This window comes from Bemisia tabaci, unplaced genomic scaffold (assembly GCF_918797505.1).
Source record: "Bemisia tabaci unplaced genomic scaffold, PGI_BMITA_v3".
Classification (NCBI taxonomy): domain Eukaryota; kingdom Metazoa; phylum Arthropoda; class Insecta; order Hemiptera; family Aleyrodidae; genus Bemisia; species Bemisia tabaci.
The window spans coordinates 303141-316119 of record NW_027311740.1 but is presented as its reverse complement, the minus strand read 5'-3'; the positions used below and the strand labels follow the sequence as shown (position 1 = coordinate 316119).

Genomic DNA, 12979 nt, shown 5'->3' with positions numbered 1-12979 from the left:
AAAAAATGACATGGCAATCATTACGACATTATTATTGTAATGAGAGGTCGATTCTACGTTGAGTCTTGGAGGATTAAAACTTCAAGCCTTTTTTTCTCGATTCAAACTTAATCCGTTCCTGCACTACTTGATCTCATTGATAATCCAGAGCTCTTAATTGAGTACTTTCAAAATTTTACATTATGCTGAAAATTACCTTGAAATTTAAGTGGACAAATTCATCCAAAGTCAATGCTCAATGTAACTGCATGTTACTTTGCCCAATTCTTTCTCTCGTTTTATTTAATAAAAATAAAAATATTTTTACTGATATTTTAAAGAGAAAAAGAATCTTTGAGTAATCCAATCAATATTTTAAATAAAATATTCCGATTAAACCACTTGATATATTATGGTAAAGGTAATTTCAAGTCAGAATGATGTTTGGTGTTCTGTTTAATAAAAAGAACACAAGACAAGATTCAGCACTGTCTCATCTAGTTACATCCATTCTGGTCAAATCAATCTTTTTCTTAAAAAATAAATTATCATGCTTTGTACCTTTCCATTATGTAAAAGCAACCACTTGGCTTAATCGATATACTTCCAACATTTGAATATGCTTTCGTCGTCTTTACATACGAATATTTTTCTTTTACTTGGATGGGCTATGCGTATATTTTTCTTTTACTTGGATGGGCAGATATATTCTTAAGCTAGTGAAGGTGATCCAATCAGCACTAACTTTTTGAAAAATTCAAAAGCAGATGCAGCATTTGAGCTGATGTGTGGATAATTGCGCAAGTCCAAGGTATAAGTTTGATTCAAAACAGCTACAGTCACTCTTGTTAATTTGAAGCCCCTAAGTTTAGACATCTTGATACATAATACAAAAGTTACTAATTTACATGAGAAAATCTCAATGTGACAATCGTGATGCATTGGTCCCAAAAAGTATATTTTGATGGCCACAGCAAGTGAGACCGCTTATCTCCGTTTGCGACGTTGCAAATTTCCTGTCATACTTTATTTTTTCTCGGGCAAACTAGTCGACATAATTTCTTAAAAACATTCTTGATTTTTCTTATCTGTTGACAGTATATTCTGTATAAATTTCCAGCTATTCAGCAGGCTTGTTTCTCTTGGAGAAAATAAATTGGGAGGGGAAATTTTGGAACATCGCAACGAAGATGCGTGCTTTTTGCTATTAGACTATCGTTTTGATGAATCAGCTTTGTTAATCAAGCTCCAACAACATTAAAATCTTGCTATCTATTTCGAAAACAATCCGCAGTCCCTTCATATTCGAATCAGTGAGCGTCCACTCCACAGTATCAAGAGATATTTTCTGCATAGTAAAATTGCATTAAAGAAACCAGAGGTGTCGTTTTCTAAAAAATATTTATTAAAAATATAATTATGTACATATTTACAGAAATATACAAAACGTCCATGCCATTTACAATGTCAGAGAATTGCGCATTCACAGCATTGGAGTGTAAAGTAGAGACAGTCCATTCCACAGCTATCTTCTTTTGCATCAGCGCTGGAAGCTTGTTTTTCAGCAGCATATTGATTCAGTGCAGAAAGTTCATGGAATGCTGATCCATCATTGTTATCGTTGTCTCGATTGTTCAGAGAGTCCGCGTTGAGAATCTCTGGACACCCACACTCTGCATCGAAAGTTGTAATTTTATCTTCTATGGGTGAATCTTCGGAATGATGAATGGCAAGATCACTCTCAAGATACGGATTCTGGAACAAACAATCATCATGGATAGAGCTTTAATCATTTTATTTTGGATCAAAGAACTGGTTAACTTAAAACTTTGAAAGTTATCTGATCAAATAAGCGTAATTCTTCCACACTTAAGATGTTAAGAATTAAAGTTTTATCTGATCTGATCTAAAAATGTGTAACAATTTCCCGAAAATTCGTGATTTCTTTGAGGTGATTTGGCAACGTCCGAAGGCTTATACGGCATTTTTCTTTAGCACAGCAGTATATACATGTATATCTAAAAACTCTGGGTGAAAATGAGGATCCTCGAGCCCTTATTGGTCTTAAAAAATGAATGTGCTGGGCAGTTGGAGTGAGAACTTTTTCCCCCGCATGAACATTTGGAATGGTGCCAAATTTTCTCTCAAAAAATATTTATTCGTTACGAGACTCGTGAAAATTTTTCCTAACTATTTTCAGACACTCTACATCTCTCCATCAAATTGCGAGGAAAATTCTCTGACAAATTTCCCCGAAAAAATGTTACATTTGACAGTCTCCAAGATTCGATGATTTCAGATCTCCAAAATTTTGAGACTCCTGTATCACGCCGGGTCACTTTTTCGATACATAATCGATTGTTTGCGATATACGAGGACCCCACCATCCAACGTAAACAAAAAGGATACGAATCACCACGTATTCTACATCGCCATTTTGGATCGAAAATTATCGAAAAAGTGACTGAAGCTCGACGCACACCGGGCTCGAAACTCGTCGTCTAGGACATGGTCCCAGCTCTCCTATTCACGTTACGATTCCATGTTCTCTATGTCTGGTCCAGCGGACTGATTATTGAAATTGATAGACAAAGGTACAGACAAAGAAGACATAGGGAGTATGGAGCGATCCTATTGGTTGAAATGGGTGGTTCCTATAGACAAAGGGAGAAAATGATAGACTAACTGTCCGATCTCTCGTGGGTTGCCGTTAGTTAGTCTATTACCTACCTCCTTTGTTTATTGTAACCACCCGCTTCCACCGATAGAATCTCTCCCTTATCTCTTTTGTCTACTTTGTCTATAATTTCAATAATCGGCCCGCAGGGTTTCTACTAAATCAGACTGGCCAAAAAGCAGTACTTTTACAGTACTTCTTCAGTACATTCCCGAGAAATTCAGTACCTCCTCAACGGAAAAATTCACCACTTTTTCAGTACCTTCATTTGACGAAATTTGACAAATTTCAACATTTTGAATTTTTCTCCCAAACAGCGACAAAAATGAAAAATTCTGGACCTTCTAGCGGAATTTCCGCACTTTATCAGTACTTCCGGACCGCCGTTAAAAAATCAGTGCTATTTCCGGACTATCCGGACTTGTACTGCGGTGCTGAGGAAGAACGCCGTATGAACATTCGAGAGTTGCCAAATTTTCCCGAATAAAACATGTATTTTCGAAGAAAATTACGCATAGTTCTCCTTGAAATTTTCAGACTTTTTAGATAAAATTGCGAACACAATCCTCGTACAAATTGAAGAAAAAATAAGCTGAAGTTTTCCTGAAAACTCGTGATTTGTCGAAGGAAATTTGGCAACGCCTGAGGGCTCATACGGCGTTCCTCCTTAGCACGGCAGTGTAGACACCCTGCTAGTCTTAAAGCAAGGTACACTCTACTACAGGTATGGACAAACGGGGTGCCGAAGTGGCAGCGCTGAGATTATAGGCCATCGAGTGACGTCGTAAATCGTACCGTCTTTGCCGCGCAGTTCAAAACGAGGTTCTGTTAGATCCGTTAGCTTCGAGAAGCCATCAGATGAATTTAAAAAATTGATAGAACTCAAAATAACGAAAACCTCGACTAAGAACACGAAAAAATAACACGAAATTGACGAGACCCACTCTTAAAACAAAAAGTAAATGAGTTTTCAATATGGCGTCGCAGTCGCACCATTGGACGCTGCCAAATCTACGCGTTTCGACGACTTTCTAAAATTCCATTTGTCCATACCTGTAGTAGAGTGTACCTTGGTGTTAAAAAGCGAATTTTCGCGATCGGATATCATTCACCGTTGAATGATATTCGACGATTGTGCATTTTTTTCCAATGATATTCGACTTCTTCGTTGGTCTCGCCAGAGACCGTTGAAATCCATCAATTTGAAAATTCGAATTCACCTCGGGGCTTGAATTCGATTTTTGAATTGATGCAATCGATGTCAGAAACCTCATCTCTCACCAAAATTTTTGTTCTGTCATCTCTTTCTGTTGTTGTGTTTAGTCAATTCAAGTCTGGTGTTTTCGCAATTTCTGTGTTTTAGTGTTTCGTGTTTTCTTATTTTCTTCTGAATTTCATTTAGGAAAAAAATCTGAGCTCTGATTGGCTCCTGACATCACCGATCATCGGCATCGCTCAGCACTGATCAATTCGTTTGATGAATGACATTCGATCGCAAAAATTCGCTTAAAGAGAGAACTTACGGTGTTGGGGCCGCCCTCAGGAGGGCTAGGCGTCGAGGGGTGAATATCATCCCTCGGAGGCTCGGACTCGGCGCGGGGCTGCTCGACGATGACCGGGGCCTCGGGCGTGCTCTGCGTGCTGCGTCCGTTCAGGGGCAGCGTGGCCGACGAGTAGTCCGAGTAGGTGTAGGTCTCGACATCGGCGAGTCGGCTCGTCCGCGAGTCCCGCTCCTGCTCTTGGCTCGAGAAGAACCCGCCGCCGCCGTAGCTGTTGCTGTTGGAGTTGGCCGTGGCGTTGGAGTCGCCGCCGTAGTTGCCGCCGTAGTTGTCGTTGTTGTAGTTGCCGCCGTAGTTGCCTCCGTAGTCGTCGGCGTCGCCGCCGCCCTCGAACATGGCGCTGCTGGCGTTCTTGACGAAGAACACGCTCGGCTGCTCGCTCAGTTTGTACGGGAACGGCTCGTCCACGCTCGTCTTGCTACCCCCATTCTGGTACTTGCTCAACACGCCGCCGCTGCAACAGAGGATACGAATGGAAATTTAGAGGGATTCGTCAATAAATGTGACGATTACAAAGGCGTAACAGGGAATCTGTGCGCCCCCGTCTCACAACTGATCGAGTCAATGGGGGAAGGTCGGACTTTGGAAGCTTGAAAAGCTTCACAGAAAAAGAAGTGTCAGGGATTATCCCCTAAAATTGAATCAGTGAGAACGAAAACACACCAACTCGGTAACTCGAAAATGCTCAATTATCATTTGAGATGGTTAATATTCATGGGAGTCATTGGAGTTATTGCATCTGCTCCAACCTGGACCTTTAAAGTGTCCTGAAATACTTGCCTTTCGGCACCGAAAATCTTTTTCTTAGACTAACTTCTTCACCTTCAGTGCAGTTTTGCGTGTGTCTTAATTATTTTCATTTTTCCGAGCTGGTGTGTTTTCGTTCTCACTGATTCAATTGTGGTACTACCCCAATTTGTTGGATGATATGGACATTTCTACTAAAATGTGGTAGTACCGCAACTCAAGTTAGGGTGGTACCGCAACATTTGGGTTGCTACCTAATTTATTGGGGTACCATACCATTTAATTGGGGTGCTGCCATAATTAATTGGGGTACTACCACAATTAATTGGAAATGTCCATATTATCCGACAACCTCGAGCTTTTTTTTCCGTGCATGACTCCGTTTATACAAAACTTGGAGGTTTTAAAAGTATGAGTTCAATGGTTTCCTCGTGAAATTTCCTTCTAATGGCACCCCTTAAAATTTAAAATGTGACAAATTTAACATAAAAATTTGCAGTTTCAGTCAAAAATTTGTCCGACCTTTCTGATTGACTCGATCTACTGTGCGCCTACCACAGTGCCATGCCAGAGATAGCAATAAGTTGCGATTTGAACGGAGAATGTATCGCAATCAAAACGAGATCGATTTATTGCAATGTAGTCCAGGGCCGGATTTAGGGGGTAGCCACATGGGCCGCGGCCCATGGCGGCAAAAGGAGGCGGCAAATTTTGCAATTTTGTAAATGTAGGTGTAAAGAAAAATCGGATTCAGAAAAAAAAATTACGTACGAGAAAAGGTGACAAAATATCTCATTTTCTGAGAGTATATCTCTAATTTTGTCGTCTTTCTGTGGTGGAATAGACAGCACCTTTAATTAGTCGAGTTAAGACTAAGAGAGAAACCGAACACGGAATTTGGCCTGGAACGGCACGGCGCAGATCCATGCCGATGATGACGAGAACTTGAGATGAAAAGGAGAAACCTTCGGCACGGCGCGGCAGTCGGCATGTAACACATATTAGCGCCTACAAGACTGCATGGATACTTCACGCATTGCGTCAAAAGACAGTGTGATCGCTGCGGTTAGCAGCGGGCGGCGTGAGACGCATAGCGCCTACAAGACTGCATGAATACTTCACGCATTGCGTCCAAACACAGTGTATACAGCAGCAGTCGGCATGAAACGCATAGCGCATACAAGACTGTAGGAATACACAATGCGGTCAGTGCGGCGCGGCGGCGGAAGTTAAAATTATTAAACCACATTTATGTTCGTTCTTTCATAATTTTCTCGTGCATTCCATAGAAATGGAAGGCCTTGTCTACATAGAGATAGGTTTACGGAACTTAACTTTCGCGCCAAGTTCCATGAACTTAATCTGGTAGTGTTGACAGGGCTCTTGCAAAAACTGTGTCCAACACGAGTTAACGCGTCTTATGCGCCCCTCCCCCTCCAGCACGTTCACTTGATGGTTTTTATTGATGTTTCAAAACGAATGAGAAAGGGGGCGGCAAAATACAGACGGCCCATGGGCGGCAAGTAAGTAAATCCGGCCCTGATGTAGTCGGATAAAAATTGCGATAAATTGTGATTTCATCACGACAGGATTGAGGATTATCACTCAGATGTTGATGATTCTAGCGATTTTATCGCCAAAAAATCGTAAAAACATCGCAATTTAATTTTAAAATATCACGATTTTTCTGTTGAAAACTGCTACTTGGGTATCTGAGTCGATTAGCATTCTTCTCTGATCTTTCTTTGATTTTTGCGCCCCTCGCGACGCTCCTCCGCTGATCATCAAAATCGAAAAGTTTCTCAAGAGACTAACCAAATTTTGTTTAATCATTATGGTTTTCTTTATTTCTCCTGTGAAAGAAAAGGGAAACACAACTTTAGCCTCTTTCAATGCTTAGCCGAGAAGTCTTGCTCATGAGAATCAACTACAAGTGGGATTTCTAAACGAACAACTCAGACACTAACATGATAAGCAATTTCCTGCTTGCTTCCTACCCACAAATTGATAAACTATTTTTTCTTCCGATATTGTTATACATGCATCTAATCTGCACTACTTTCCAGAGAAAAACGCAGTCTAAGGTGACTTGTGAGTGTTTTTCTCACTGCGCTGCGACGAAAGAAAATCTCTCTCAGCCTCAAAACGATGCAATCAACAGTGCGCGGGTACTAAATTAAGAACTTTGGGGTAGTTCATTGCCCCTTACGATTTTTACGGACTAACATTTTGATAAGAACCCGCAAACGTGATCTATCTGCAAGATATCGAAACAATGAGCAAAGATTTAAATGCAATTTCCTACTATCAATTTTCATTGGGTTCGTACGTTTTATGTGTGTTTGATAAGGTCGCAGATGATGGGAGGAATTAAAAAAGTATAAACCATACAGCTTTAAACTGAACCTAGCTGAAACCTGAAACCGATTACGTTTCAATTAATGACCACTCATCGTGAATTTTTAAGTCTCCAGTAGTCGCAGGTATCTATTCTTAGGTGCAATTTTTACCAACAGCGCGATTTACCTTCATAAGCTTAACTACAAAAATTTTAGCGTCAACAGTTCGCCACGCCGGTGAAATTCTCAAACCACATGTATATCTCGTTTACGGTGTTTTAAAATCTCCCTTTCTTTTGTATTCTTTGATGTAATATGGAAAAAAATCAACATCATTTCTCAAAGTTCACACAAAATTGACCTCTGCACACAGAGAAGAAAAATTACGGCAGTTCTCAAGAATTATCATCGAGTAGTTCACTATTCAAAAAATAAAATATAAAATATAAAATGAAGTCTGCAACGTCGCAAACCGAGATAAGTGGGTTGGGAGTTTTACAGTCGATATATGTTACGTGCATGTACATACAGAGTGAATGCGCGTCTTGTGAGCAGAAAATAAAATGAATAAAATAAGAACGAAAATAAAAAGACGCTTCCAATAAGTATCTCGGCGGACAAATGTAAGAATTGGGGTTTTTTTTTTTTTTTTTTTTTTTTTTTTTTTTGCTGGTTTAATGGCTTCGTGTCTATTGCACCTTCAGCCAACTTTAGACAATGTTTAGTGTCCGTAGACATCAGGCTCCATGCTCCAGGCTTTTCTAATTTTCAGGGATTAGGGCCGAGGAGAATCTGTTTCAGCAGATCTACTCGTCAATTCTGTGAAAATTAGACGCCACCACCGGGATTCGAACCCGTGACCTATTGATTTAGAGTCAGACGCGCTGACCACTAGGCCAACCTGGCTGGCGAATTGGGGGTTAGTGACAACGCCTGGGTGAAACTATTTCGCACTCGATAGGTCTGTAATCGTTATGCAACGGTGAAAGCGCGTTGACTTTCCATCCGCTCATGGTAAGGCGCGGGATACAACTATTCGTACTCGATGGATGTCCGCGCTGCATACTCAATTGAGTGAAGGCGCGTTGACTTCCCATCCGCTCACCATAAGGCGCGGGATACAACTATTCGTACTCGATGGATGTCCGCGCTGCATACGCAATCGATTGAAGGCGCGTTGACTTTTCTTCCGCTCAAAACGAGGTGCTAAATTTTTACAACGTACTTTTGGAGCCTTTCTTATACTGGTTTTCTCTCCAACATGGGCACCTTTGGCGCATGTAATCTTATTGCTTGCACTTCCCGGAAATTACCTGGAGAATCAGCCGTGAAAAATATGGCTAAACGACGTGAAAATCGCTTGCTAGCCCAATTATAAGGATGTGAGCCAGTAGTCGCGTGCATCAGTGCATATTTCCCCATTTGAAGCTGTGGTAAAGAATCGATTATCGAGGTTATTGTTTCGAACGTTTTGTGTATCGATCCTTTTCCATAGGTTTAAATCAAAATTGATATCGATCGATTTTTGAAAAAACTAAAAACATCAGCTTGGGTATTTTATTTCATACTGAAGAATGCGGCAAAGTCGCGACAACTCATTTTCGCTAAAATTGTCAGTTGGGCGGCAATGTTTCATGGCCCTCGATATGCTAAACAGCATTTAAGTGAAGAATGCTTGACGCGCTGAAAATTTCCTTATTCATAACCGATTTCCCTGGCATTTTCCTGATTTTTGTTGACATCACTTTTCCTGATTATCCAGGTTTTCCGGGTTTTACTAACGGTAGATACCCTATCATGCGATTACAAGTGGTACAAGAAGAGAAAGCAAAAGAACTTATTTTCAGCTAACGTAAGGGGAAAAGCTGCAACGTGAGGAGGCACATGGGGCACTAGTGCTCAAGTCGTACATGCGCGAGGTTCCAATGTCAACGAATTAATGGAGCTAAGTTCAGCTAAGCGAGGACGAGCGTTGTTCCACCACTAATTGATTCCAATGAAATCAGAGATGGGCATCGCTTCTTTCTGAGCCGTAATGCCGTACTAAGGAAGAACGCCGTATGAGCCTTCAGCCGTTGCCATATTTTCTTCAATAAAAACCCAATTTACCAATAAGAATTTGGATAATTTCCTTCGATTTTTTCAGACAATTTTGTTCGCAATTTTATCTAAAACGTCTAGAAATTTTAAAGGAAAAAATGTATCATTATCTTCAAAACTAGACATTTTATCCGGGGAAATTTGGCAACTCTTAAATGTTCATGCGGCGTTCTTTCTTTTCACGGCAGCGTGGCTCATGGTTGTCATAGCCGGGCCCAAGTCAAATACTTTTGTCAAACTCATAATCGGAGAGTCCGTCACCAAGTACACAACTTTCCAACGGAGGTATTTTTCTAAATACGTATTACTTAGCGCTGTGCCCGAGCACGACAGGGGTCACGGAGAAAGAGAGGTCATTTTACGGTCAGATAGTAATTCGGCGAGCAGAGGTCTCTCAATCCAGATCAATTGGACGTATTTATGCTAAAAGGAACTAGAGGCGGGTGGAAAAGATGTGGTGTACTTGTTTGAGGTGCATAAGAAACAATGTAAAAGTGGGTGTGATTAATTTTGGGAAAAGGAAAAAGTGGGAATTCACTTTTGATCAAAAAGAACTAAGCGCCAACTTCAGAACGCAAGTTGCCTCAACAAGAAATCGGCTTAAAATTACGAAGCAAAAATTTGATCATTAGATTATTACGTGAAATACTTCTTTCACTTTTTAGTGTAGTGTTCTACCAGTTCCAAGCACGTTCGACCGTGGGAACTCAATGCTACAATGCCACTTGAATTTCTATTTTTCCCACATCACAGCGTTTGCATATCGCTCCGGTGGTCGCAACGAGGCTGATGGCGTCAAGAAGTTCAAGAGAGAGTTTTTATTGCATCCATCGTACTGCAGAATTTGACTCCATAAGAATATTACTTCATCTTGAATTAGAGGATAACCAATTAGACCAGTTGGAGCGCGGTCTTCTCTCAGCTTTTCTCTTCTGGTCTTCTCTTACTCTTTCTCTTCTGGCAGTTCTGGCTCATCAAGGGGAGGGGGACCGGGGACCCTAACTTCAAATTTCAAACTGTTAATTTCTGAAAAAAATCAGAGACAAATGAAAAAATCATTTAAATTGTTTCAAAGATAGTTCAAGATCCCTCCCTCCCTTTTGTACAAAAAAAGAAGGATATACTATTCGGGGGTACTTAGTACTCGGATTCTTTATAGTCAAGAAATTTGTTTTGCTCCAAATATGAAAGCTAACGTCTTACTTTATCCGTAAAATGTATTTTGGTGTTCAACCGGTACGGCTGTGCGCTGTGTGTTCAACCAAAATTTAAGAAAAAAAATTCAAAATTATGTTTTTGCTGTTTTACTCAACTTTCTGGGCATTTCTAAAGTTCCCTTTCACAGTTTACCACGTGCATACAAATGAACTTAAGGAGATTCATAAGTTTCAAGGGTTTAATCCTGAATTCTGAACACGACGGTGAACATCTAAAATCAACAGACTTTGCGGAGCGAGCTGCGCGAAATTATGGCACGTGCACTTCTGCAGAGGCTGACACTATCTACCTACGTGTTCTACAAGAGGCAGGGACTTCGTAAATATTTAACGAATGCAGTCTATCATGTGAGCGGATGTTGCCATTTTTTACTGACCTATACACGTTCTATGAAACAAAATGCGATTCTTTAGCTAGCACGCAACTGTCTCATTACGATGCTAGCGATGGTTGATACCGCGCGATGAATCAAAAAAGAATACTCTACAAACGGTACTGAATGCATACGGATATCATTATCCAGAGTTAGCCTGATTGCATTTCATGGTGCCTAATTTCTTGTCATTTTATATTATTTTGACAGAAATCGAGACAACACACAACCGTTAAACTTTTTGTGAATTGTTCACGCTTTAAACGTGATATACTTAAAACATCAAGTTATAGGATAATATTCCTCAGTTTTCTTGTTTAAAAAAAAAAAATGAAAAAAAAAAAAAATAAATAAACAAAAAATAAACAAATAAATTAAACATTATAACCAACGTTTGACGCAGTTGGGTTGATTTTGGCGAAATCTGTCAAATTTACTCGATGTAGCTCGCTGTAACACGAGAAAGGGCGCGGCGGGTCGAAGAAACCTACGGGCTGATTTTATTGAAATTGATAGACAAAGCGATAGAGAAGGAAGAAAAAATGGAAATTAAGTGATCCTATGGTGGAAGCGGGTGGTTGCATGAACAAAGGAGGTAATAGAACAGCTAACGGCTTACTTCGACACATTTAGAGTTCTAAGGGGTGCCTAAAGAGGAAAATTTCACGAGAAAACCAACGGAACCACTTTCAAAACCTCAAAGTTTTGTACAAAGAGAGTTATAAGCTTTCAAAGTTTCCACATTTAGTCCGACCTCTCCCACTGACTCGATCCACTGTGCGGTGCCCTGAATTTTTTCACGAGCAATATTCAGGGCACCAATCAACATCGGACCAATGACTCCCACATTCAGCTACATTCAGCTGCCCATACGCATCGTGCGATTCTGTCTCATCATTGTTTCACCGAACGAAACATTTCTGCCAAGTTTACATTTGGAAATATGCTGAGTACACTGAAAAAAATTTCTCGGCGTTTTACCAAGGTCCGTTGGTACCTTTACCATCCCACTTTTTTACCATTTATTGGTAATTTTACCAAGACAGACTGGTAAGCTTACCTAAAAACCGGTATATTTACTGTTTTTTCAGGTAAGAATACCACTTTTATTGGTAATCAATTCCCGGTAACTTTGCCATTATATCTCAGTAATTCTACACAGTCGATAAAAAATATTGGCGTTTTTACCAAGGTCCAGTAAAATTACCGAGAAAGTTCAATAATTTTACCGAGATTTCTCGGTAAAATTACCGATTCCATGAATGCTAACTTTACCGAGAGAAAACTGGGATCAAATAGAACCCTGAATTCTTGGTAATTTTACCCTTTTCTTAGTAAATACACGAGATTTTTTTTCAGTGTACGGATTTTACGACTGATGACTGCCAGCACATAACCTCTCATTCGGATGGGATCTTCGATCGTCTATCGAGGCCTACGCGTGTTGTAGGCGAGGTGATGCGGATCCGATCGGGGCTTCGTCGGGCAACGACGGACGCTGAACGTGAGTGTCGCAACCGGAGAGCGCAACGTGCAACGTGACAACGCGCGTGAAAATAGGACAACGCAACGCTGCGTCGCTGCCCTTGCCCGGGCCATCACAGACCAGACCAGACCAGACGCACAACATAGGTGTGGCAGAACCCAGGTCCCGCGTGCCACACCGGTTGCAAAACCTCCTCCTCCGCGGCCCGAACCAATTTCACCGTTTCGCTCCCAAAAATTAGAGTACCTATATTGAGAGAGTATGGCCACTTGAGTTACCACCTCTGATTGGCTCAGCCATCTTAGGCTGAATGGAGCCCTTAGGACCCAAAAATGGCGGACGCCATAAGTTAATGTAATGCAAAATGACTCAAAATGTAGTTGTCTTTGCTTATCGTAACGAGAAATTTACTCAAATGCACTATTGCGACATCTTTACATATTTTTAAGGCTAATCGTGTGCAATTTTTGAGAAAAATTATCTTAGATGTAGTAAGGTTGG

General features: G+C 40.7%; 1 protein-coding gene across 3 annotated transcripts in view; it reads right to left on the bottom strand.

Moving 5' to 3' along the window:
* Window positions 1–1363: 1363 nt before the first annotated feature.
* Window positions 1364–12979, bottom strand: part of LOC109033021 (uncharacterized) — a 39342-nt gene continuing 27726 nt past the window's right edge. For all 3 annotated transcript variants that reach the window (XM_072305702.1, XM_019045421.2, XM_019045420.2), the window contains 2 exons: window positions 4180–4669; window positions 1364–1734 (listed from right to left, as the gene is read on the bottom strand). In XM_072305702.1, coding sequence (XP_072161803.1) covers window positions 1447–1734; window positions 4180–4669 — 778 coding nt within the window. In that variant the 3' untranslated portion in view covers window positions 1364–1446. The remainder of the gene's footprint in view (window positions 1735–4179; window positions 4670–12979) is intronic.